A 27,184-nucleotide genomic window follows, 5' to 3' on the forward strand; every position below is an offset into this window, starting at 1 on the left:
TATTATCTTTCTTCAGTCAATATTATATAACTTTTTTCGTTGAAAAATATCATCCTTTCCGTTTTCTGAAAATAACACTTTCAAACAAATACTTTTTGAGCTTGTGGCTGTGAAGAGTCAACAAGTCCTCGTTAATAGGATTAAATATCGAAATGTAGATAAAGAAAAAAAAAATGCCCTTTGATTTAAAAAGCATATGCTTGACTCTCTAAGATTGCAATTAGACATGGCATCCATTCAAATTAGATTTTTTTTAGAACAATGAAAGTTGAAGTTAATAAATTTTTTATTAAAAAGTTAAAACTACAATTACATTTTTTTTTGTGTGATTAAAGTGGATGAAAAAGGCTAAATAACAAGGGTCATTTAATTTAGTTTGGCAAATGTTTCTTGTGTTTCATTTTTACTTTTAAGAAAAAAATAACTTTTTTTTTGTAATTTATTCATTCTTTTCGATAGCTTATATGAAAATTAATATTTAAAAAAATATCAATGTTTTGACTTCTCTCTCTCTCTCTCTCTCTATATATATATATATATATATGTAGATATAAATCTTTTAAATTACGAAATCATGAGATCAAGTAGTCACAGATCTATTCTTTGATCGTATGTTACATTTAATTGAGGATGAGTTAAATTTTTAAGATTGAATTGGGGCTTTAAATTTAAAATTATCAGTTAAAAAATACATTGTTAAAAATGAAATATATTCACCATCACTGAAAATATAATTAATGTAATTTTTCATATTTAACCTGTTTAATAATATGAGAACAATCCATTTTTAAGTCGTCCATTTTGTTTTTTTGCATTCGTAAAATGAGCTTACATGTTTCGACGAAGATAAAAAAACACAAAAATGAAAGGAAATATAGTAGAACAAGAAAAACAATCCATGTTTTTTTAGATCTTTAATAAAGACGCTTGCAATAAATAAAAAAAAAAAAACTATTGTTTACACATTTATAAAAAGAAAAATCTAACTTAATCTAATAAAAATCCCATCATCTATATATATATTTTTGTTAATAGGAGACTTCATATACAAAAGTTATTTTATGTTGAGAATATTGAACATATAAGTAAAGGAAATATAGTAACGAGTATACGATAAATTTATCTAATTTATTATAATCTTTTAAATAAATTTTAAATTTAATTAAATATCACCAAAATAAACTTAATAAATAAAGGTTATATTTGTTTTCATATGAAAATTACATTTTATGAAACATAATATATATATATATATATATATATATATATATATATATATATATATATATATATATATAATATTAAACTATATCAATCAAAATTAAATTAGTTAACTTATTTATATAATAAATTTTTTTAAAAAGACTAGCGAACGTATAAGCAATGTCGCGCCTGTATGTTTGTATTTTAATTTTCAAAAAATTTAAGTTAAGATTAATAACAAATATATAATTAATTTTTAAAATAATTGTTAAATGAAAATTAAAAAAAAAAAAGATATGTATAAAATGAGTTTTTGAAATAATGGTTTAAGACAAAAGAAGTTTTTAAAATAATGGTTTAAGATAAAATAGGTTTTTAGAATAACAATTAAAAGTAAATTATTTATAAAATAATTAAAGATAAAATTGGTATTATAAAATGTGAACACATAAAAGGAAATTATCTTTATATATTGTTATAGATATAAGAACCTATAGACGTTATATATTTAAAAAAACTTATTGATAAAAAAATAATCATAATATATTAAACAATAATCACTCTTTAATCAAAATCTTTAAATGTTTGTCTTCAAAATTCGAAGCTAATATGACATAAATATATTAAATTTGCACTTGGATGAATGTTTTCTAAATTTTTACTATATTTTTCATATTTATTTATTTTAATAATCAAATTTTGGCAATGTGCAAATTTTATACTTATTTAATGCTTATTAAAACTTATAAACTCAAAGCTTTAATTATGCATGGGCAATTTAAAACATTCCATTTTACCGTCCAGCTTACATGCGCCGGTATATGTTATCACTTAGTTCTAGTGACTAAATAATTTTTTAAACGAGAATAGTGGTTTTGTAGGTATGCATATTGAATAGTTAGATTTTTTATTTTTTATTTTTATGTTTTATGAAATCTTATACACAATGTTAATAAAACTAGAAGTAGATGTTATCCTCTTAAATATGACATTCAAAGTAACAATGTCTTTAACACAAAAGTATTCTTTAACTTCATTTAACTTTTAATTTATGTCTAAAAGTAAAAATATTTAATTTAAAAAAGTGTGATAAAATATTTATAAAGAATTAGTAAAAATAATTTACATTGAATATTTTATTTTTAACATAAAACAAATCAGATCATCACGTAGAAATAACATGAATAATTCGTTTTATGTAGAAAAATAAGAAATTCAATGTAAATTTTCATTTTGTTTATCATTTTTCTGGTTCTCTTCCTCATCTCATATTGAAAATGCTTTTACAAATCAGGATTTGTTCTTTGGTAATAAAAATAATGCTAGTTTAGTGATTTACTTTTAAGTTGTTGTTGATTATGCTTCATTATTAAAATTTGATTGTTAAACTTTATTCTTTCATCTGTGACCATGATTAATTATAAAAAAAATTCAATCAAAACTTTGCATCACTTATAACTAATATATATGTATTACAGCTAATTTCAACAGCATTTTTGAAATTTTAGTTCAATATATAATTGCTGTTTGGAGACAACACAACTCAAATGTTAGAAGAAAAGTATCTTTTCAAACCCAAGTGAAAATTTGGGTGATAGAAACAAGTATTTTAAAATTCATGTGTAATTTTATTTGTTCGAATCTGTGTTAACATTAATCAATTATAAGAAATAAAAGAAATATATTAATGAACTCTACAAAAATATTGACTGAACTTTCAATCTAATTTACATGTTAATTAAAACAAATTAGTTAATCATTTTGAAAAAACTAATTAAACCTAATATTAATGTAATCTACTTCTAAAATGACATAAGATACACAATTGTTTTTTTTTTCTACTGGAGTAAGTTTTACAGAATGAGAGAAATGAAATTTTTATTTCCGTTGAATTTATTTTATTTTAGAAATTTTTGGTCAAGTTTGATAAAAATTTTGAAAATTAATTTGCAAAAGAGGTAGTGAAGCGAGCCATGACTGAAAGTGGTTTAGCCGAGTGAGTGAGTCGGCATAAACGGCTCACATGACCTTTCAGTGCATGCAGCAGTGCCAGGGACTTCAGATGTGGACGTGACTAACATTTGAAAATTGTTTAATTAATTAATTAATTAGAAATAGAGCATGATTAATATACAAATTATAAAAATTAAAATAAGGATTCACTTTTCAACGTCATGGCCCCACTCTCGATATACGACACATACCAAACCCATTATTTTAATCTAATAATCTAAAAAATGGAGGAATGACCATCTCTGTCAACTTTTTTTTTTGTTTAACCTAAAAAAGATAGAAAAGAAAAACAATTTTTTTAAAGAAGGAATATTAAAATGGAATTGATATCAAGGTTTTATTTTATTTTTTTCTAAGATTGCAGTTAACAAGATTTAGTTTCCTTTTGTTTATTTTTATTTATGCAAACTATAATTATTTTTTAGTTTTTTAACAGCAATCATATTTTTTATTTTCAATTTAAAAAATATTATACAGCTTACATGAAAATGTAAAATTCTCAAATAAAATTGGTAAATTAGATATTACAATTTGAAATATGGTTGAATATGCTACAATTTGTAATTATCAAATTTGTTACAACATGAGTAGAAATAACTCTATGTTTGTGAGTTATTGGAGTTTGAATTATTAATCACTAGTTTAGTGTTTAATTAATATTGGTTTTAATTTGTGCCATTTTTAATATGTTTTTTTCTTTTAAAACACACATTTTAGAATTTAATATATATATATATATATATATATATATATATATATATATATATATATATATATATATTTTTAAATAAGTATCGATTTTTCATCAAATCAAGTTTGAATGGGAGTAGTGAGGAATTTGATTCGATTCATAGACTATAATGAGTTAACCGATGAAAGTTTGAATTGATGAAATTGTTGGCTTCTAAATGTTTTAAGACAATGAAAGTTTGATTTGTGTAGTGTACTTTTGAATCAAACCTCCAATTTTAAAGTCTCGGTCAACGTTTCATTACATGCGTTTTACTTGGATCGGCCGGTCCAAACAATTTTACTATCTATATTGAATATTCAATATACAAAGAAAAAAAAAATAAAGTGATGCTATAAAATGTAACTTTTAATTAAATATTTTTTTCTTATTTTAAAGTGTTTTTAATCCAAGAGAGAATAAAAATAATAAAAAAACAGATACCCAAATTATTTTAAATGAAAGAAAACAAATAAAAAATTATATTTATCTTGTTTATACATTACAATTTTTTTTCTCGATTTGAAAAATTTTCGATATAAAACATAAATATAAGAAAATCTAATTGTTTAAACCAACCATTAAACACATTATATCTCATTGAACTAGGTTTCAGATATCTGTGTACAAAAAAGAACACAGATGAACACATTATGTCAATCCAAAAGAATAAAACACCATCTATATGAATAAATTATGATCAGCTCAAAATCTAAATATATATTTTCACAATTTTTACCTGAAAATTTTAGTTAAAGTGTAGATATTTGAGTCAGTTACAAGGTAAAAAAAGAAAAGTTTGCGAGATAAACCATGAAACATATATAAAAGAAACTTTCTGAGTTATCCAGAACGCCATTAATGGCATTAAATTACAGAGAAGCTTATTCTCCTTGGCATTGAGATGCAAGATGAGTGATGACCCACCAGAAAAAAAGACTTGAAGTGGTCCAAGTTACGTGGCACTGTAGCCATGACCAATGAAGAAGATGAAAAGGCAATAAAAGAGTGAAGAATAGAAACAGTGACGGTGGTCAAGTATGAACGAATGAATGAATGTGTGTTGGTCGCTTTCATCATTCATGAAACACTGGCGTCTGCTTCCTTCCGTTTTTTCTAATCCATTCCTCGCCTTTCGTACTATCCCTGTCTCCGACCCACTTGCATGCTTCGTAACAACACCTATTGCTTCATTCTTTTCCTGTTTTTCCCAATACCAAACTCAATTTTTAACAAACATAACTCAAACCCAAGGGATATTCACTGACTTATGCGCAGTACCAACTTCTATTTTCAGTGCACATAACTCAATTTCATTTGTACTCTCAAACAGGGAAAACATGTTAATTAAAAGGACTCTCTCAAGTTGTTAAACACAGACAAAGTTGTCTAATGTTGGCATCAGAACATAAAAAGAAAACATGTTTTTTTTTTACAGATTTCTAAATAAGTTTCTTGACAATATTGGTCTGGTTTATATTTATATACACTTATATCTTAGTTTGGTAAATTTTCTTAGTTTTTAATGAATTGACAATGTTGTCATTTATATATGGCTGCAGTAGAACGATTATGCATGACCAGTGCATGTCAGCATTTAATCTAGAAGCAACTCACATAATGAGCATTAAAGTGAACATCACAACCACTCCCGACCCCACAAAAAATTGAAATTTTATATGTAGCCATTAGTCATACTGGTTACATATAATAGTCGCAACAACATTTAGCCAGCTAAGATATATATAACTTATATCTCATCCCAATTTTTTCTCCTCTAAAATATATAATTAAATATCATTTTACCCATTTCTTTCAATTAGTAAAGAAAATAGAAAAAAGTTTCTTGGTTGACACCATGCTAAAAAAAATAAAATAGAAAAAATGAAGTGTGTGTATTACTTAGAATTTCAGAATTAATACTCAATATAACAGTGGCATAATCAAAGTGCGCATGCACTCCTTTCTTGGTCCCTCATGTGATCTTATTCATGATTGAACATCAACTCTTGTTGTGTATAAAAAACTGAAAGAGAGTCTTACGAATATAGTGGATATATAGTGGACATGGAAAAAAAAGTTTTCACAATCATTTTCTTATTTCTTAGCCTAAACTCCCTACAACCTAGTTCCCCATCATGACCTATTTCAATAATACCTTCATCAACTATATATATAATCCATTTAACGTCCCTCGTAGTCTATGAATCCTACTACTCAAAAAATATATGCCATAAATTAATGAAAACCAACTTATAATATTCTCAAGCCGTACCCCCACATGCATGCATCTATTTTTTCAATTATTTATGCACACTAACGAAAAACGAAACCATTAATCAAAGTGTGGTGGTGTTTTGGAAAACACTAATGCTGAATACATATATTTTTTAAAAAAAATATATGAATTAATTAAAAGGTATTATTATTACTACTGGTGAAAGCAGAGGAAACTATAATATGAAGCTAAAATATATTTATAATTATGACCTAGTAAACAGTATTTACAAACACTTCCCAGCAAAGAATTGAATGAGTTTTTGAATTATCTATGCAAATTAATGTGTAAATATCAAACACCCTCCTACATAGAAGAAAAAAGAAAGAAAGTAGAAGGTTGTGGTATTATTACTCGGTTGCAAGAAGAAAGTGGAGCATGCTACCTTAGATGTAACCTGCCCCAAAATAAAGAGGAAAAGTGTTAAGTGGTGATATATATTAATTGTTAATGGAGAGGTTTTGCAGAAGTGGTGGGATAATAGAAAACAAAACATCCACCAATTGGACATTTTAAAAGTGAAAATGAAGAAGCAAACAAGATGAAGCACCTGAAAAGAGGGAAAAGAGAAACAATTATTCGTATTCTATGTTTCTTTAGTTTGTGTTAAGAATATTCTCTGATCACATAAAAATGGTGATCAAAGTTTGTGTGCTGAACTCATATCTACCAATTTATTTGTCTCTGTGAGTAGGTGGTAATTAACCGTATGATACAATTTGCACCGAAGAAGAAGAAGAAGGCGTATAGAAAAGTTAAATTGAAATGCAGAAGCAGAAGAGATATTTGTATTGTATGTGTGTGAAGTGTGAAGTGATGAAGTTGATTCGGTGCGTGCGTCCAAACAGAGGGTTTGTCCCAATTTCTACGTGACGCTGACCCTTTGAATGTGACATATTGAATCTACTCAAAGGATGGGATGGGATCCATATCACATGCCTCTACCAATACGCCATCCAAGACAGGACCCACACACACAGATGCTGGGGACCATGTTGTTTCCTTCTTCTGAGAAACATGTTCGGTTACAAAAGTAAAATGTAATTTTCATCCTTATTTGAAAAACCAAAAGTGTTTCATTTAATTACCCACAATACCATTTGTTCTTTTGCAAAAATGTTAAGCGGTGTGTGTCAGTGAGTTTGTGATGATTCGGGTGGGAGGGACCACGGGTGAATATTTGGACACTGTGAAGCGGTCCCTTCACCGTACACGTGTATGATGAGTGGGAGTGTACTTGGCTTATCCTACGCACGATCACGAAAGTTAGCACCGCGGCATGTGCGTGTCTGCACCGTATATCAGAGGAAAGCCAGCGGGGTTTCCGAGTGAGCACACGTCATGGAAGAGCCAACCACAATAAAATTGTTTTTTTGTTTTTTTCTATTTCTCCTTTTCAGAAAAAAGAAGATCAAACAAGAAAAGCAAGATCAAATGCTTTTGCACAAAACAGATCCACAACCTCCCTCATCACCTGCGAATTTTAATTCGATGTTAGGTTATTTGTGTTCATCCTTTGTCATGCTTTCTGTTGTCTAAAAATTAAATCCACTTTTAATATTTATAGTTTCCTTAATCAGTTTAGACCAAAATTAAACAATTTTAATAGTTAATGTAATGTATGGGTCGCAAGATCGGTCATGTTTAATTCTACACTTGAAAAAATTAATATATAATAAAATGTGTTAGAAGTTTTATATGAAATAAAAATAAATAAAGTTATTAATATATATAAATAGAAGAAATTTATTTTGGAAAACTTCACAATGAATTATCAAAGTACAATCTTATTTTCAATCGTAATAAAAGCTGAGATATGCTATTAAATGCTTTTGTTGATATTTTAGATAAACAAATAACTGATATTAGTCATATCAACACTAAGTATCAAGGATTTTTAATTGTAATTGATGACATGCAAGAACCTCCATATAATTTTTAATACCTTCACATAACCATACATTATTTTATGAAAAAAAAAATCATATTTTTTTCCTAAACCTTTTTTATGAAAACATTTGTCCCAACAGCATCTTAGTATTTCAAGTATCTTTGTATAACTAACTATATTTAAATTATCCTGAATTTAGAGTTAAAATATTTACTTTAGTTAATGACGAGTGATGCAAGATTGAGATTTCATTGAAGTTGTTATTGTTTTTGTGATGTTGTTCTTTATTGTCTTATTCGGTGTTTTCGATCAAGTTTTCGAGGATGTTGGTCTTGAAATTTATATACGAAAGATACAATATATTTTGACATTTAAGTCGGTTATCATTTTAACTAAAATTATACGAATTACTAATAAAAGGATTTCAACTACCTTGAAATCTTTATTTATAAGGTCTTTAATAGTTCTATCTTTTGATGAATCTAATTGTGATCCAATCTAATCACTCGATAATCCTTATTATAAAAATAAATCGATTATTTTTTCTTTTAATAGGCATAAATCAAAATTATTACTTTAATCATTTAATCATTGATAGACTAATTTTTATATCATCCACATTTTCGGAATTTAGATGTTTCTAAGCTGTTTTTTAATATTTTACACATATAAATCAATATGCAAAAAATATCTTTTTTTTTTAATTTCAATATATTAGAAAATAAAAACAAATAGTCTTTAATATGAAACCAAATTTACAAAAATAACTAAAATTTATTTGTCATTCTAACTCAACTGCTATTCATTTTTTGTTTTTAGAGTCGTTATCACGACTTTAATAAATAAAATTTTATTTAAATTGATGCGCCGCTCAAATAGGTTTTGGATCTGATACTGAATTTTTTAGACAAAATCACCATTATTCCAAATAGATGAGTACACACTAAAAATAGGAAAATCACGGATAGAGATTCTTGGTTCCTTAATTATTAAACTTATTGTTAATGTTTACTATAGTTGAAATAATATGTAGTATAAGGTTGTAAATAAATAAAATAAAAAAAAAAGCTCTAATGTAATAAGATGTAGGTTACGAAACACTAGAAAGCTGCGGCTCCCGTGAGACACGATTATTCGGGATCCAATCATCTGGCACTTCTTTTAAGGCACCTTCTCTTTAATCATCTTTTGTCTTTTCGTTTTACCGTTGGATTTGGTGAAGGATCTTATAATCGATGTACGTGAACAAATCAACAAATCAGAGCATGTTTTTCATTTTTCATTTTTAACCAACCTTTCAGTAATAATAATTATTAATTACTGCAATTTTTTTAATTTTTCCCTAGATTTTGTGAGGTAGTGACACTTCTTTTTCACACGAAACAAAATGAGATTATTTGGGGAAGAGTGAAAAATGAAAGGTGAAAATCACGAGGCATTCCAAAAGAACGAACAAATATGTTCAAGAGTTAAGTAAGAAGATAATAAATATTATGTAAGGAGTTAATTTTTGTGTTTTATTTAATTTAGTCTCATCAACATTTTTTCATCCAACAAATAATAACATCGTTAAAAACTATTAATTATTTTAACTTACGTATAATAATATCATTTATAAAAAGTAATGACATTAATTAACTGATAAAGTGATATATAACAGTATTTTAAAGTTGAAAAATTAATAAAATTACTAAATTAGACCAAATAAACGAGTAATGAAAAAAAAACAGTTAACCATTATGTAGTATATAGCATAGTAGCAAGTCATAGTAAAGATATATTGATAATTGAATATATAATTACATCAAATTACTATTTACAGAAATAAATTGTTATAAATTTCAACTTTCTCTCTATATTTTTCTTGTATTTCATTTTAATCAAATTCTTTTCTATTTTTTTCACTTATCAACTTTTTATCCTTCTATTTCTTTTGTTTCGGTTTAAAGAAAATAAACAAAAAATAAAATTAAAAAAAGTTTAACATACATTTTTTATTCTCAAACTATTATAAGAATGTATGTTTTATCTATAAAACATATTTTCAAAATATCAATAAACAATATTATAAGTAAACTGTAATATAAACTTGAAGAATATTTGTTGAAAATAATGTTTTATATAATTTTCATAAAATTTAAGAATGAAATAATTTAGTTTAAAAAAATATAATGTTTTAATAATACTTTAAAAAGGGAAAAGTATTTAAAGTTGAATAAAATGTTTAAGTAATTGGTAGAGTAAAACAAATAAGTTTTTAAAATTATATAAGATAGTTGATTGAATGAAAAAAAAAAAAAAGAGAATTGCAGAATTTCTATACTCCTTCTAAACCCTAAATTTTATACATTTAAAATCAATTTCTAAAATTAATTTATGTTATTTAAATAACCTCTCTCTCCTCTACTTTATTTACTTCTCTCTACCAAAGTGGGTAAAGCAGACAAAATTATGGGTGGAAACGCAGTAGTTGTTGTAAGAAAGAACAGACATTTGAGTTGCTGCTTTGTTAATAGGTTCAGGTGAGTCACGGACCAAATATACTTCCTCCTCGTACAAATAAAGACACGGTTTTACTAAGTACTTTAAGCCCCAACAATACAATAACCCTCTTCAAATAAATAAATACCCTTTCTTTTTCATCACGCTATATTTCCTCATTAATTATGTGTTTAATCAAAAAAGAACAACTAGGGCAACAAGACAAGAACTAAAGCAGAAAAAGAGACAATTATGTAACAATAAAGTAAAAAAAAAAATTAGCATTTTATCCTATTCAGGCATGATTATTAGAATTGCCCAAACCCACACTTCCTTCTTTTTTAACTCAATCTTCTCATTATGTATTTTTAATTTATTTTCAAAAATCAAAAACATGTTTATTGATCTATCTCATTGACTCGGATCTTTCATTACTAAAAGACTAAACGTGTTTTGAATTACTTAATCAAAATGAACTGGAGTTTTATCGTACAAATAAAAGATGGTAAACATTGGGGAAAAATAAAAAATAATCACATATACCTAATTTCACTAAAGTATTAACCAACTTTAATATATGTTTATAAAAAATACAATAAATTACACATGTCACAATTTTATTCAGTTTCTCTTCCAAGACACTCTCAATAGAAAAATATAACTTATAGGTTAACTTCTATTGAATTTAAAAGTTCCAATTTATAATATGAATACTATTACAACTAAAATATGTGAAACTTGTTTGGACTAATGAAGAAGACATATGAAGAATCTTTCTCATTAAACAATAGAATAGTCCTTAGATGATTCCACAATATGATATATGAATTTACTGTTTATAAAACTATAACAAATTTTTGTTATTAATTTATTGATAAACCAAATTTTTGAAAGATTTCACCAACAAAATTTAAAATTTTAATTATCGACAAATATTTATGATATGATATTGAAAAATTTATTAGTTTTTCTTTGTAATTTTTTTATTTTAATTAAATATAAAAAATAATGATTTATATAATAAAAGTATGTGAACAATATGATATGAATCATTATTTTTTATACTAAATCAAAAAATTAAAATACTAAAAAAGCAAAAATAAAACATTCAAGATCATATAATTATTCATCGATATCTTATTCAATTGTATATTATGTCAGTAATTTCCACCGATAACTTATTATTTCTATTATCGACGTATTTTTTCGTCAGTAAATTTGTCACTAACAATATTAAAAAAACTCATATTTTCTGTCAATTTTGTTTTGAAATTTTTTTCATAGGAAATACCTACAAATTTTGTTGTGAAAAAAACTTTGCAAGAAATTGCTACTAATTTTGTTGCAAAATATTTTATATAAAACACTTTTCGCAACAAGTTTTGTCAGAAATATTTGCAAATTTTATAATTTTGTAGGAAATAATTACCCATGAAGGAACTATTTGCCAATTAAAATTTTTAGAAAAAATGGCAGAAAAAAATCATTTCTTACAAATTTTTTTAACAAATTTGCAAGAGTTTCTAGTAGTATAAATTTAGTTTCAAGTTTTCTGTTAAGTTTGATGAGATTTTTTACATATTCAAGAGAGATGGAAGAAAAGAAGAAGATAATAATAATAAGAAGAAAATGAGGTGGAGGAGGAGAGATTGAAGTTGGTGGTCGTGGTGGTGGCAAAAGTACATCGACGACCACCAGAGTCAGCCGAAGAGAAGGGGTATAATGAAAATAAGCCGGAGAAGGTTGTGGTGAACATTGTGGCGACAATGGTTGAGGTTTGACAAATAAGAAAATGAAGAAGATTCAATCTCAATTATTATCGATAACCATAATTCGTTTCTAATTATTGTAATTAGTGACTGATGTTTACCTATAAATTTGTGGTTGTAAGTAATTGATAACAAATATTTTTAACAAATTATGTATGTTAAAAATACATAATTTTCTTGTAATAAAAGCCCTTCTACCGTCTACCAAATTGTCAAGTAACTTTTGTTTAAGATTTTTCTGAGTTATTTTAACAAAACGGATTGATGTAATAAACAAATCTAACGAACACGGTTATGTTTAGGGGGAAAAAGAACTGAAAATAGAATATGAATAAGATTTTATTTGTTTGGGGTGGACAGAAATGAGAATGAGAGAAAAAAAACTCTCTTTATCTTGTTCTATTTTTCTTAAATAAATTTTCCACAACCCTTAGTAATAAAGTATTTTATTTAAATAATAAAGATATAGTATTAAAATAGAATAATAATATCATAATTTTTATATGATTATTTTTCGAGAGTTGTAGTTATTTAATTTCTTTCATCATTCCGGCTTTTAACTATTTCCCTCACTCTAGCAAAAACGCCCTAGCTAACAATACTTGGAATGTATTTTGGAACACAAAATTGAAAATTCATAAACATAATCTACACTTGAGTAGTTTTTTGTTTCGGTTTCGTCTTTGGTGTAAAAGGTTCTGCACCGTTATTGTATACTTGAACTGAAAGTTTTTTACAGCATGGTTTAGTTTGGGGATCGAATTATTCATGTTACCTCCACACCATGCAGCAGCACCCATTCTCCGTTCTCTTTCTCAACAACTCCGTTCAACCACCCAACCCTTCTACTACTTCACCCAGATGTACAATATCAAACAAAATTTTTCATTCTCTTCCTCAGTTCCACCACTGCAACGTTGGAGCTTGTTCATCAGAAAAGAAATTGCAGGCCTCGTCGGCGCTGAAGAAGTTGTGCTCCTCCATCTTCACCACGTACTGCGCCTGATACGCTTTCTGAAACTGCAAACAGTTCATCGACGAAGATTCCGGTGACAGCAACAGATGTTCGGTTATGGGGCTGCAGTGGTTCTCTTCGTTCAAGATCGCGCTCGAATCGCTGTCGGAAGAACCGTCTTTGAAGTCCACCGGGAACAGCGAAGCGCCTACGAAACAACCGTTGTTGTTGTTGTTGGCGTTGAAACACTCGTACTTCAACTGATCCTCGGATTCCGAACTCGGCTCGCTCTTACTTTGTTCCATCGTTGTTTTGTCCTCCGAATCAGGCATCATTATCTCCTCCTTCACGGAAACCCCGCCGCTTCCAGTGTTCTCTTCTTCCAGCCTCGATTTCAGCTCCTTTATCTGCAAACACTCAAACAATAATATTCGATTAGTTTTTATTCAAGAAAAAAAAAAATAACACAACTTTCACATCAGCTAAAATTTAATTTACCACTGAATTTAAAACCAGATTTAAAGATAATTTCTCTAGACTCACTTAGATTAATTTTTACTCAAGGAAAGAAATTGACTTTCGTTTCTGATCTATTGATGGAAAAGTATATGCTTAAAAGAAACCACCGTGTTTGTCAACGAATGTTACCAGTGAGGATTTATAACAAAATTAACAGATAATGAAAATTCCACCAGAACCTTTGTGAGTAAATCTTACTAAATGGGTCAACCTTGTTAATGAGTGAAACTATTTTAAATCCCACTGCTTTGATTCTCTGGGACGAAAGATGGTAAAAAAGTAAAATTTAACATGCACTTTTGTTTTATCGTTGAAAAGTAATTACCATTAGCCAGAGTTGTTTTAGTTAAATCCAAAATAAAGTATTATTATTATTGTACCTGCTTCCGTAAAGCTTCGTTATCGTGATTGAGGGTGTCATAGTTAAGCTTGAGGGCATCAAAATTGGCTTTGAGAACACCGTAATCTCTCTCCAATTGTTTGGTTTTCCACCTTGCTCGACGGTTTTGGAACCAGACAGCTACTTGTCTAGGTTGCAACCCAAGTTCCTGGGCAAGTTTGACCTTCCTCTCAGGTTCAAGCTTGTTTTCAACCTCGAAGTTCTTCTCCAAAGCCTTCACTTGATCTATACTCAGACGCCGTTTTTTCTCAGATTGATGTCCCACTTCATCAACACACCCTTCCTCGTCAAGCCCCTCGAGCATCATCGATTGGAACTCCCTACCATACACGTGCTGCTGGCAGTTTCTCGTACCGTGTTCTTCTAAATCATTACAAATCACACATAAATATAATAATCATTAGTATATCTATACAAAAACCGACATCATTTAAACAAGGATCTTGGATCTGGGAACTAGGAACTAATTATTATCACCTGTTGTTGAGGGACAAATTGTGATGAGGGGAGTGGAAGGAGAATCTGAGCTGCTAAGTCTCTTCATGAGTATGGGAAGGAAAGATGGGATCTTATTAAAAGAAGAAAGTGTTTTTGATCCACTTTATTGATGGTGGTCAATGTCTTTAAGATCTCAAAACAAAGCTGAGAAGACAAGGTTTAATTTTCACTCAAAAGGAACCATGGAAAAAGCACTATCATGTATTAAACAGCACCAGTATTTACAATCTTGTAAGCAGCTATACAAGTACCACTTATCTCCACCAACACCCCTTTTTCCTTGCTTTCTCACCACCTCTTCAACCTCTTTACCCATCAAATGTTTCATACAGGAAAAGCAAAACCACACACAAAAACCAATTTTTTCTCAAAACGAAACAAAAACACACACAAACATGCTATAAAATTTTTCTGCGCTGTTTCATTTAGCATGGTTGAGTTACATAGAAAGTGAGAGAAAGAAAGGTTCGTTCATCAAGGACGAACAAAAACAAAGAAACAAAATAGAGTGATGAAGTGTGTGTGAGACTAGAATGGTGAAGTATTTTCACAACCCGGTAGAGTTTCCGAATTGCACTCGCTTTATATAAACCCAACCGGGGATAGAATCTGACTGGGGTTAGGTGGATTGCTACTGTGGTTAGCTTTCAAATGAAAATGAACCCAAATTCAATCCAAATGCAACTTTTCATCACCGGTTATAACCCGTTGCACTTCCGGTTTCTTTCGACCGTTTAGTGACAGTGATATTTCTTCGGCTTAGATCCTAACCACAACAATTAATTGATTAATAGCTAATTAGTTGTGCATGCGGCTCGGCTCGGCTCCATGCGTTTAGCCGACTCAAGATTTGGGTTCGTCAGCGTATCACGCTCCTGCAATGGAAGTTTTTTAAATTATTCTGAAGGTGATGATATTTAATCATGAAAAATTTATCATACAATATTTTGTATTTAACTGAAAAGTCATATATCACAAATCTGTCTGGTTGATAACGGCTTTGAAACCCTAAAAAAATCTAGTCTGAAATGTGTGTATTTCAATTGTAAAAGTTCCAATTTAATGAACTAAAATATGTATGAATTACTATAAACTAAATCATACTCAAGATCTACCCCTTATGAATTAAAAGAACAAGATGACTGTTATTCTATTTGATTTTAGTGTTAATTTTCATTTTAAAGTAAAAAACATTATTTAGTGTTAATCATACTCAAAAATTTGTTTTGTTCAAGTTTGTGCCTCAAAAACCCATATCATATAATGTGCTGCAATTTAATGTGTTACAAAGTGGTTTAATCTGAGTCTAGTAATAATTAGCAACCTTTTAGTGTCTGGATTTGAATTCAACTATGCATGGATTTGATGCAAAAGATACTATTATATATTTTATAGGTGTTTTGAATATTTGAAATATAGAATTTGATTGTTCAACTACTGATGTTCATATTAGAAGAAGTAGGAACCACTCATGTATATGTGAACATATATCTCATACTGAACATCAAACTGTTTATTTTCCAATTTGTGGCACTGCTTACTGATGCTTTATATAATTAACATCACAGAGACCCATCCCTATTGTACAATTTAGCTTTCATAGGTATTCATGTCATATTTTTTAGACACAAGGGAGAAGTTTCTAGATATTGTTGAAAACAAAAATGATAACTTTTAGCATATATTAATGCCTTTTTTTTGTGATTTAATTTATTTTTTCATTTCAGTTTGTAGCAGAAGTTATCATTTCATGTAAGCTAAATTATATTTTTTTTGGTTGAAAATTCTATGTAAATTTGAAATAAAGTAGATTTATAATACAAATAAGTATAAATTTTATTTTACAAATCGATTGGATAAGATTTAATTTATTTTAAAATTTATTTTTTAATATGATATTAAGATTAGATTACATGAACATGACTTTTGCTTAGAAAACAAATACCATGTTAAATCTATGATATCAAAATGATATGAAATTCATTTTAGTAAAATTTATTAAGTTTATGATATCACTATTATTGGATCATTATTAGATTGATCATTAATTTTTAATTTTACATGTGATATATATATATATATATATATATATATGCATTGTCTTAAGAGGATGTTAGATATCTCAAATCAATTAAAAATAAAATACGAATTTATAATATATAAGTGGGTACAAATTTTATTTTATAAATATATTTAGTAATATTTACTTTGTATGAGTTTATTAGTATCATGTATTTTGAAATATTAATATTTTCCACTATTATATACATGTAAAAATTCATTTCAACCTTCTTTTAAACATGCAATACATAAGTTTTTTTTTTTAAAAAAAAAATATTGTTAGAAGGGTGAGATGGTTATGTTATATTATACATTATCATTTGAGTTCAACCAAGAGTTTTAAATGTGATTTTAAAGAAATCTTTCAATACGAAAGTTTTATATATATATATATATATATATATATATATATATATATATATATATATATATATATATATAAATTTACTTTAACTTTTCTTTAAATAGAGAAAAAGTCACAAGTCCAAAAGTATATAATAAAATTGCATTATTTGCTATAATATTTAAAATTATTAAAATGCGTTAAAAGTGGTACCCATTTCATATATAAATTTATATAATTTCTTTTATGTATTAAGTTTTTAGTAGAGTTCTTAGATTTTACACAAGGTGAAATTGTGGCTTAGAAATGTAGTTGGAAGACAAGGTGTGACAAAGAATTATTTAAATGAGAAATCTGAAATCACCAAAAAGCCAACAAAGAAAATATTTCAAGAAATCATAAACAATATTGCTTCATTCTAAATCATAAACAAATCTTTCAAGAAAAATGTTCAATTAATAATTCAAGCATCAAAATTATATATATTAACATATTTTATTCAAAGCACATTTACATGTCTTTATATTCAAAGCATACTTTATTTTACTTAGGGAAAACCAATAGTAAAAAAAATATATACCAAGTATTTATAATAGAATAGAATTGATATACCAAGTATTTATAGTATATAGAATGCTTATAAAATTATGGACACCAATTTAACATCAGTTATTTAGACATTAACTTATAGTTGCACTAATTTAATTAGAATAATGCATTTCATGGTATTAAAAAAAATGTCTTGTGTCTTCATTTTTTAAATAATGGTTGTGATATTATGTTAAAAGTGAGTTTTAAGTCTAATTTAATATCACAAAAGCAGTTTGTAAGATGATAATAATTGCATTTCACTTATATACTATGAAATTGTCTTGTCTATAATTGATATAGGACTTCTAACAAGGTAAAAAAGAATGACTCCCGATGAAGGACTTGAGAAATGAATGATTTTAAACAATATGGGACTACTGGATTTTATGTTAATTCAAATAAAAAATAATCTCTAATAATATAATTTAACTTCTAAAAATAATCGCATCATAACCAGTTATGCAATAAATATTATTTTTGTTTGTCCATAATATACGATAGAGTAAATTCAACTTCGTTCTATGAATATTTTTTTAAGATTTTGCAAGTCCTAAATTTTATATGCAATAAATTTATGAGTTCTTTTTTAGTTATAACTTTTATATCACGATTACGATATCGCTACAACATGAATGGCATCTACAAGAGATTCCATAGAATATTGATGATGTTCAGCTTGCCAAGTCATTGCTTTGTTCTTTCTTAAGAAATAATATTATACTTTTGTTTTCTTATTGTGACGCATTTTTGTACTTTTTTTTTTAATTTCCCCCCTTCAAATGTCCGTATTTAACGAGAAAAATAAATATTTAGTTTAAAGTACCACCTAGTTAAATTAAATGAAAATTCCCTCTGGCACATACTAATTAATTCGATATCTAGAAACCATGAAATCATTTGAGTTAAAACAAAAAAAAAATGTTTTGGAGTGAGGGTGCTTTCAGTCACTCTATATTTGCTAATGTACACACTTTAATGTTCTGGATAGGCAACTACAAATACTGATAAAGGGACCCTATAAAACAGAAACCAACTTAGGAATATGTTAATTTCTAATTATGTTTAATAGCATGTAATCAAAGGTTGTCTCGTGACAATTTGAGAAATTAAATTCTTAATAATTTGGAGGCTTACTCTCTAAGTTAATTTGTTAAGCATCTTTTTTATTTATATGTTTTTTAATAATATTTTTTATATGATAAAAAATCAAATCATAGATGTGTTTTGAGGTATAACCTAACTTAGATGTCAAATGATATAATAATGTATAACATAAGTTTTTCACGAAAAAAAAAAACCCAGAATTTGAAGTGGTACATATTTTATATTATCATAAGGGGAGAGGATGGATAGTAATTAATTGAATGAATAATAAATGGAGTGTACTGTGATCTTATCTTTAAACAAGAATTTATCACATGTTTCCTCCAGGTTAACAACATCACATGACATATCCGCTTCAAACACGATTTTATCACACAACCTATTGTGTTAGCCTTGTGTAGAACATTATTGTTGACATCTATAAAGTCAAACAAATCCATTAACAAGTTTAGTGAATTATGGTAAAAGTGAGGAGAAAAATAGTGCATGAAAATAAGAAAATGTTTCAATATTTTTAACTTTATTTCTTTAATTGAAAAAAGACCAGTGAACATTGTCTTAGTTTTCATTCTCACCGCAGTTTTCTACAAGTAGTAAATTAGTTGTGTGAAGTAATCCCAGCTTTGGAAGACATATTGTGAACTCATGTATACTATAATATGTCCAATGTGTTATGTTCCAAAATTTCTTTTATTATGACAGTGTTCCTATTAGAAGTTTGACGACATGATCGGAATCAATAATCATGATTCTAAAATATTATCGGTTTCGGAAAATAAAGTTTCGTAGTGATTTTATCTTTAAAAGACATAGAAAAATGAAATAAATAGAAAAATATGTTTCATCACAATTTTTAAATGATGTAAAATTTATTGAATGTTCGGTAAGAACTACTAATTTCAAACTCTGTTTCCAGCACTCTGCCGACCAGTGCCAGGCAAGAATGAATGGGAGGAGAAAAAAAGTTGGTTTCAACATGAAACTGTGCCCATCAATGCCTTAGACAAATATTAAAATGTGACACAACACACTACAGCTTTTATGACAAACCACGACCCCACTTTTCTTAAATGACAACAACACGTGTGAGGTGGCCTCACCAAAACCCACTCTTGCGTTCTCTTCTCTTCTCTTCTCATCACTTGTGTGGGGGAACATGTGCAGTTGCACCACTCTTTTTCTCTCTCACTCACGTTACATTTTCAGCTTCCGAGGGTTCTTCTGTGCCCCAGTTCCAGTAATCATCCTAAAAAATAAGAAACATTTTGTAGTTCGTACTGTTAAATATATTATTCTTCGATCGATAAAATAAAACATTTCGAAAAATTTTATGTCAGAAGTTTCATATCTACTAACACAAGGCTGATTCACAGTATATAAGTGATGTAATTATCAGTTTACAAGCCAGTTTTGTAGAGTTAAGTTAAATTTAAAGTTCACTTATAACATGGTATTAGACTTTATCCTAACAAGTTTTCTTAAACTAATGGACCACTTATTAATTTCTACTCTCGTATATATATATATATATTGTATATTGTGAGTGATGGTAATAAATGGTGGAATATAGTGTGTAAGGAACAATTCTGCAAGTCTGCATGGTGAATGGGCATGGGACACATTCATTGGTTTCACTGACTTTCACGAAAGGTCTGAACAGTAGTCTCTGTTTTTCCATACACCCATCATTTCCGAATGGATATATGAAGAATCTAACTTCTAAAGCAAGTTAACTTCTTTCGATATTTGGATATTAATCATTCCCCACAAAAGCTGATACAAAACAATCTCAAACTATAAATAATTACGGGATAAAGATGCAGATGCCTCTGCTTCAACAAGCTAATCATTGAATCCATGACCAACACAACCAAATCACATTAAAAAAGATGACGCACCGAATGGAATCCATCTTCTCCCTGTGAGGACAACACTTGAACTCAGCATGTGCAAAATAGGCACCAAGGATACTAAATTAGGTGCGAGAAACGTATTGTGGAGAAGAAATGTTATTGCCAAAAAAAGTGAGAGTCTGAAGAGAATCGCAAGATCTTCATGGTTCATCTCAATGTGCAAAAGCAAAACAGTGTCTCAGTTAATAATTGATTTGTCTAACATACAAAATACCCGTGTGATTATTTCAGAAAACGCTTTTCTTCCGAACTTCCACATTTGTCATTTCTTTCGCTGACAAACGCGTATACGAAGATACCTAAAATCAAGTAGATGTAATTAATACTCTTAATTAAAGGTTCGAGAATTTATAAATAAAGTTAAAATATTATTGAAAATGACGTAAAAATAAGAAGAGAGTATGTTGGAAATATTTTTAAATAAAAGAATTGTTGTGGATGTTATTAGAAGAAAGTGATGAAGAGTATTAATATGTAGTTTTGAAGGAAGAAATAGTATGGGCAGAAAAGACAAATGAGATTGTAGATGACATTCATAGCGAAATTTATGGTTATATGAGTCTCAATTTTCTTGCATACAACAGCCAGCTAAGGCAGGACCCACAACCACGTCAACACTACCGCGTAAAACTCCACCTTCTTTACAAAGCCAAATCCTCTTAAGAATGACAATTTATTTGTGCTTCCTTATCAAATAATAGGTGATAGGTTACGACATCATTATTAAAATTAATGCACAACTTTTTTTTTTCAAGAATCACACTAAAAGAAAAAAAAAAATAGAGAGCTTGCACTCTTTATAATATGATTGCTATAATATATTTAGTCTCATATAGTTTAATAATCAAAATTGAGTCCATCCAACGATAAGACGATAATTTTAATATATTTTGGTTTTAAAAATTAGGTTAATTCTTATTTAGAAGAAAAAGTTCTATTTTTTGTTGAAGATATATTACCCTATTATTCCTAAGTGATGTTGTTTTTTGTTTACAAGTATAACTTCTCATCAACACTACTGCTATGTTTCTTTAGGTTCATTTTCTGTTTGAAAGGAAAAGAGAAGATAGATTGATAAGTGATTTTTATGTTCGTTTGGATTGAATTAAGGACAAGTGAAAGTAGCGATTTGCGAGATTTCTTATTTTTGCAATATCCCGTTGAAAGGATTAGTGGAGGAAAGTCTATTTTGTCCTAGGTCATGCTTTATTCCTAACATGCTACTTCTAGAAGATAGATTGGATCCCATGTTTATTTGGAACGAATTTAGGTGAAGTTGAAAAGAAAGGGATTTGATCCTTTGTGTGTAGATGTGATCCCTACACAATTGATTCGTTCTTCATTCACTATATCATGTCCACTTATTGGCTTGGGTTGAATGTGGTTGTTTTTTCGCAAGAGGTAATGAAGGACGCCATTGCAAAACATGGCGTTTATAGTTTATTTCTTTTAATTTTAGTAGTTAAAAAAAATAAAATAATTGTAACTTATGAAAATACTAATTTATATTACTTATTAAATTAAAGGCAATGTGGTAATCTATATTTTATATTCATTAAAATATATTATTTAATATATTATATCAATCAAATCACTCACAAATTCTTATAAACTTTATTTCTAAATCCACTCACAATCACCTCTAAATCATTTTTTAAAAAAAAACAACAACACACAATTCACTCTCATATACACTTAAACTCATCTACTTCCTCTCCCTCAAACCCATCTATTCAAGTGAACAAACCCTAAAGTGGGATAAAATGTTATTGGGAGTTTTTTTTCTTATTCTATAGAATGTTCCCAATATTTGTGAATTTTTTTAAATTAATTAGGTGTAAATGAACCATAACTATGTAGTCCTATTCCTAAAAGATTTATCCCTAAATAACATATCCAAATTATAAGAAAGCCTATGGAGGCCACTATTGAAGAATTTCTATATTCCAATTTTTTATTTTTTCTAGTATGTAAATAAATTGCGAAAATAGTCCAAGTAATAAAAGCCCAAGTTTCCTTTGGATCCCAATTCCAATATGATCCCCATGCCTCATTAGCCCATACTGCTCCAGATATATTACCTATTGTTAAAAAGATAAAACCTAGACTAATAGTACGGTAACCCCAACGATCCAATTGTTGAATAAATTGATATCTATAATAATTTCTATAAGACGAATAAAACGGAAAAGGAGTTTGTTGTAAAATATTCTTTTTATCATTCATATTCATATATTTGATTTCAGCAAAAGAAAAGGATTCATTAAAAAAAAACAAAGTCTTGCTTTTACCAAGAATTTGTATGAGTTCTTGAAATGTAATGACTAAAATAGCCACTGATATTAATGATCCACATAAAAGAGTTGTATAACCCAATATCATCATACTTACGTGCATCATTAACCAATGGGACTGTAAAGCAGGCACTAATTTTAAGGATTCATGCATTTCGGTTAAAAGACCCGAAGTAGCAAAGCCTTGGGTAAAAAGAATACTTGGTGTTATTATTGTATTGAAATAGTCATTTTTTTGTTTTTTGAAGCAAAGAACCATATAAAAGATAGAAAAAGTCCATGAAAGAAATATTAATGATTCATATAAATTACTAAATGGTAAATGGCCTGAAAAAATCCAACGAGTAACTAACAATCCTGTGATACAAAAAAAGGTTATTATCATGCCTTTTTTGAACAAATTGTATAATCCTATGATTTCATTGCCTAATAATAAGGTTATCAAATGAATTGAAATTAAAATAGATACGACCGAAAAGGATATATGAGTTAATATATGCTCTAAAGTGGAAAATACCATATAGAATGAAAAAATAGAAATACTTGGAATAGAAATAATAATTCTTTATAGGAACTTTTTTTTAGAAGATAAGATGCCGCTACTCGGACTCGAACCGAGATGCTCTAGCACTGCTTCCTAAGAGCAGCGTGTCTACCAATTTCACCATAGCGGCTGACTCGAAACCATAATAACCCAATTTTAGTCAATTGTCGAGATTCAAAGAATCAATTAAAACACAATATTTGTTTACTAAACATTCAATAAAATAATTTTAAAGAATTCTATTAGAATCTATTAAATATAGAATGTAAATATCATAATATAGAATGTAAATATCCTAAATTCATAACTGAATCTTATATTCTATATCAATTTTATATTCATATTTTTGTATTTAAAAAAGAGTCGTTGAATCCAGTTAATTGAAATTATTCTAACGTTTATATTTGTTACAGAAAAAGCTTTTTGAATTCCCCGTAAAAATAGATTGCCCTAATGAAAAAGCTTTTAATGCTGTAAAATATCCCTTCTTTTTCCATAAAGTGTTCCGAATAAGTTTTTTTGATATAGACGTGCGCTTTTTTGGAACTGCCATAGAATTAGTATAGTTTTTTATTGTTATAGAATTTTATGTGAAAGACATTTTGCGGTAAATGAAAATTAAGTTTATCTCTAATTAGACATATATTTTATATATTTGAATTTCCATTTTTGTTTTTATTATATTTATAATAAGAATATAATACTTTTTAGAAAGTTTTCCCCAAATCGCTATTTCTTATTGTAATAAAAACTTAATTAGTTAAGTTAAATTTAATGAACTAAACCAATGTTCAAAAAATATTGTCCAAAGAGTCAGAATAATGAATAATCGATTATTCTATTTTATTAAATTCTATCTTTCTTTGTTATTAACCGAAACCATTCCTTTACTTTACAAAAAAGATAAAAGAAAAACCTAAGAAACCAAATTCATTAGAATCCTAATTTTTTTCTTTATTGTATGGAATATACACATCAATATTCATGGATCATACCTTTTATTCCATTCCCAGTTCCGATGTTAATAGGAGTGGGACTTCTACTTTTTCCCACTGCAACGAAAAATATTCGCCGTATTTGGGCTTTTCCTAGTATCTTATTGTTAACTATAGTTATGATTTTTTCGCTTGATTTGTCTATTCATCAAATCAAGAATAGTTTGTTTTTTCAATATGTATGGTCTTGGACCATAAATAATGATATTTCTTTAGAGTTTGGGTACTTGATCGATTCACTTACTTCTATTATGTCAATATTAATTACTACGGTTGGCATTCTCGTTCTTATTTATAGTGATAATTATATGTCTCATGATCAAGGATATTTGAGATTTTTTGCTTATCTTACTCTTTTTAATATTTCAATGTTGGGATTAGTTACTAGTTCGAATTTGATACAAATTTATTTTTTTTGGGAATTAATTGGAATGTGTTCTTATTTATTAATAGGCTTTTGGTTCACCCACCCTATTGCGGCAAATGCTTGTCAAAAAGCATTTGTAACGAATCGTGTAGGGGATTTTGGTTTATTATTGGGAATTTTAGGTCTTTATTGGATAACGGGTAGTTTGGAATTTCGGCATTTGTTTCAAATTATAAATAATTTGATTTCTAAAAATGAAATGAATATTTTTTTTTTACTCTGTTTGCCCTCTTGCTATTTTGTGGCTCAGTTGCAAAATCTGCCCAATTTCCTCTTCATGTATGGCTACCCGATGCTATGGAGGGACCTACTCCAATTTCTGCCCTTATACATGCTGCTACTATGGTAGCCGCTGGAATTTTTCTTGTGGCTCGTCTTTTTCCTCTTTTCATAGTGCTACCCAAAATAATGAACGCAATAGCTTTTATAGGTATAATAACAGTAATATTAGGAGCTACTTTAGCTATTGCTCAAAAAGATATTAAGAAAAATTTGGCCTATTCTACAATGTCTCAATTGGGTTATATGATGTTAGCTTTGGGTATGGGATCTTATCGAGGTGCTTTATTTCATTTGATTACTCATGCTTATTCAAAAGCATTGTTGTTTTTAGGATCTGGATCCATTATTCATTCAATGGAAGCTCTTGTCGGATATTCTCCAGCTAAAAGTCAAAATATGGTTTTTATGGGCGGTTTAACAAAACATGTACCAATTACAAAAACTTTTTTTTTAGTGGGTACACTCTCTCTTTGCGGTATTCCACCCTTTGCCTGTTTTTGGTCTAAGGATGAGATTCTTAATGATAGTTGGTTGTATTCACCAATTTTTGCAATAATAGCTTGTTCTGCAGCAGGATTAACTGCATTTTATATGTTTCGAATTTATTTACTTGTTTTTGAGGGATATTTAAACGTTCATTTTTTGAATTTTAATGGAAAAAAAAATAGTTCATTCTATTCAATATCTTTATGGGGGAAGAAACAAGTAAAACTTAAAAGAAAAAACGAAAATTTTTTCTTAGTTTTACTAAAAATAAAAAAGAATGAAATAACTTCTTTTTTATCCGGAAGAGATATCTACATCGCGTTAATCAAAATATTAAAAATATAAAACATCTTGTTTTTGGTATTATGCATTTTGGCACTAAAAAAACTGCTTGTTTATATCCTAATGAATCTAACAATACTATGCGATTTTCTATGCTTATTTTAGCGCTCTTTACTTTATTCGTTGGTGCTGTAGGAATTTCTTTCAGTCAAGACGGAATACATTTGGATATTTTATCAAAATTGTTAATTCCGTTTATAGATCTTTTACATAAAGATTCAGAAAATTTTATGAATTATTATGAATTTTTCACAAACGCAACTTTTTCTTTGAGTTTCACTTTTTGGGGAATATTTCTAGCGTCTTTTTTTTTACAAATCGGTTTATTCCTATTTAAAAAATTTGAATTTATTAAATTTATTTGAAAAAAGTTTTCTTAAAAAAAATGTTGCCGATCATTTTCAAAATATCATATATAATTGGTCGTATAATCATGGTTATATAGATCTTTTTTATGAAAAATCTTTAATTGCTAGTATCAGAAGATTAGTGAAATTAAATTCTTTTTTGATAAAAAAAGAATTGATGGAATTACGAATGGAATAGGTATTACAAGTTTTTTTCTAGGAGAAGCTATCAAATATGTGGGGGGGGGGGGCGAATAGCTTCGTATATATTATTGTATATTCTAGATATATTAATCTTTCTAGTAATTTTATTGTTACATCGAAACAAATAAATATTGATGAATCTCATGAATATGGAACTCGGTAAGAAAAGGGGATTTAAAAATTGAAAAAGAAGATTCTGAAAGAATCTTCTTTGAATACTAAAATTACGTATTGAATTTGGATTCTTGTATCCATAATTCAAAAAGTTTTTTTGACTATTGCCGAAGAACTGAAATAAAAGATAGGGTATAGCTATGACAGTTATTGTATGGGGTCTACCCAATGCTAAATGCAAAGGCGCATAATAGATAGACATGAACATTATGAGCTGTCCCGTAATAAACCCAGTTGTTGCTGCTATTTTCTTCTCGGTTCCTTCTTCCACAAGTCTAGCTCGAAGAAGGAAGAGATAAGAGGGCCCTATGGAAAATGTGGTCATAAATCCATAATAGAG

The 27,184-nt window shown here is 28.1% G+C and overlaps 1 protein-coding gene, 1 long non-coding RNA gene, 1 other non-coding gene and 1 pseudogene across 4 annotated transcripts; 1 reads left to right on the forward strand and 3 right to left on the reverse strand.

Annotated features, from left to right (window-relative positions):
* Window positions 1–4,735: 4,735 nt before the first annotated feature.
* Window positions 4,736–7,013, reverse strand: LOC114165222. The gene is made up of 3 exons (XR_003599693.1): window positions 6,775–7,013; window positions 6,579–6,621; window positions 4,736–5,147 (listed from the first exon to the last, which is right to left on the reverse strand). It is a non-coding gene; the product is annotated as an uncharacterized LOC114165222 (long non-coding RNA).
* Window positions 7,014–12,977: 5,964 nt separating this feature from the next.
* On the reverse strand, window positions 12,978–15,310 carry LOC114180819 (homeobox-leucine zipper protein ATHB-6-like). 2 transcript variants are annotated; one of them, XM_028067117.1, is made up of 3 exons: window positions 14,717–15,310; window positions 14,220–14,599; window positions 12,978–13,727 (listed from the first exon to the last, which is right to left on the reverse strand). In XM_028067117.1, the coding sequence occupies exons 1-3, from the start codon at window positions 14,781–14,783 to the stop codon at window positions 13,263–13,265; spliced, it is 912 nt and encodes a 303-aa protein (XP_027922918.1). In that variant the 5' UTR covers window positions 14,784–15,310; the 3' UTR covers window positions 12,978–13,262. The 2 variants fall into 2 exon arrangements, with proteins under 2 accessions (XP_027922918.1, XP_027922912.1); XM_028067111.1 differs by having other exon boundaries at window positions 14,220–14,602.
* An 8,327-nt stretch (window positions 15,311–23,637) lies between these two features.
* Window positions 23,638–23,717, reverse strand: TRNAL-UAG. The gene has a single exon. It is a non-coding gene; the product is annotated as a tRNA-Leu (tRNA).
* A 1,400-nt stretch (window positions 23,718–25,117) lies between these two features.
* Window positions 25,118–25,911, forward strand: LOC114181772 (annotated as a pseudogene).
* The last annotated feature ends 1,273 nt before the right edge of the window (window positions 25,912–27,184 follow it).

The sequence above is a fragment of the Vigna unguiculata genome, chromosome 1, assembly GCF_004118075.2.
Source record: "Vigna unguiculata cultivar IT97K-499-35 chromosome 1, ASM411807v1, whole genome shotgun sequence".
Taxonomy (NCBI): domain Eukaryota; kingdom Viridiplantae; phylum Streptophyta; class Magnoliopsida; order Fabales; family Fabaceae; genus Vigna; species Vigna unguiculata.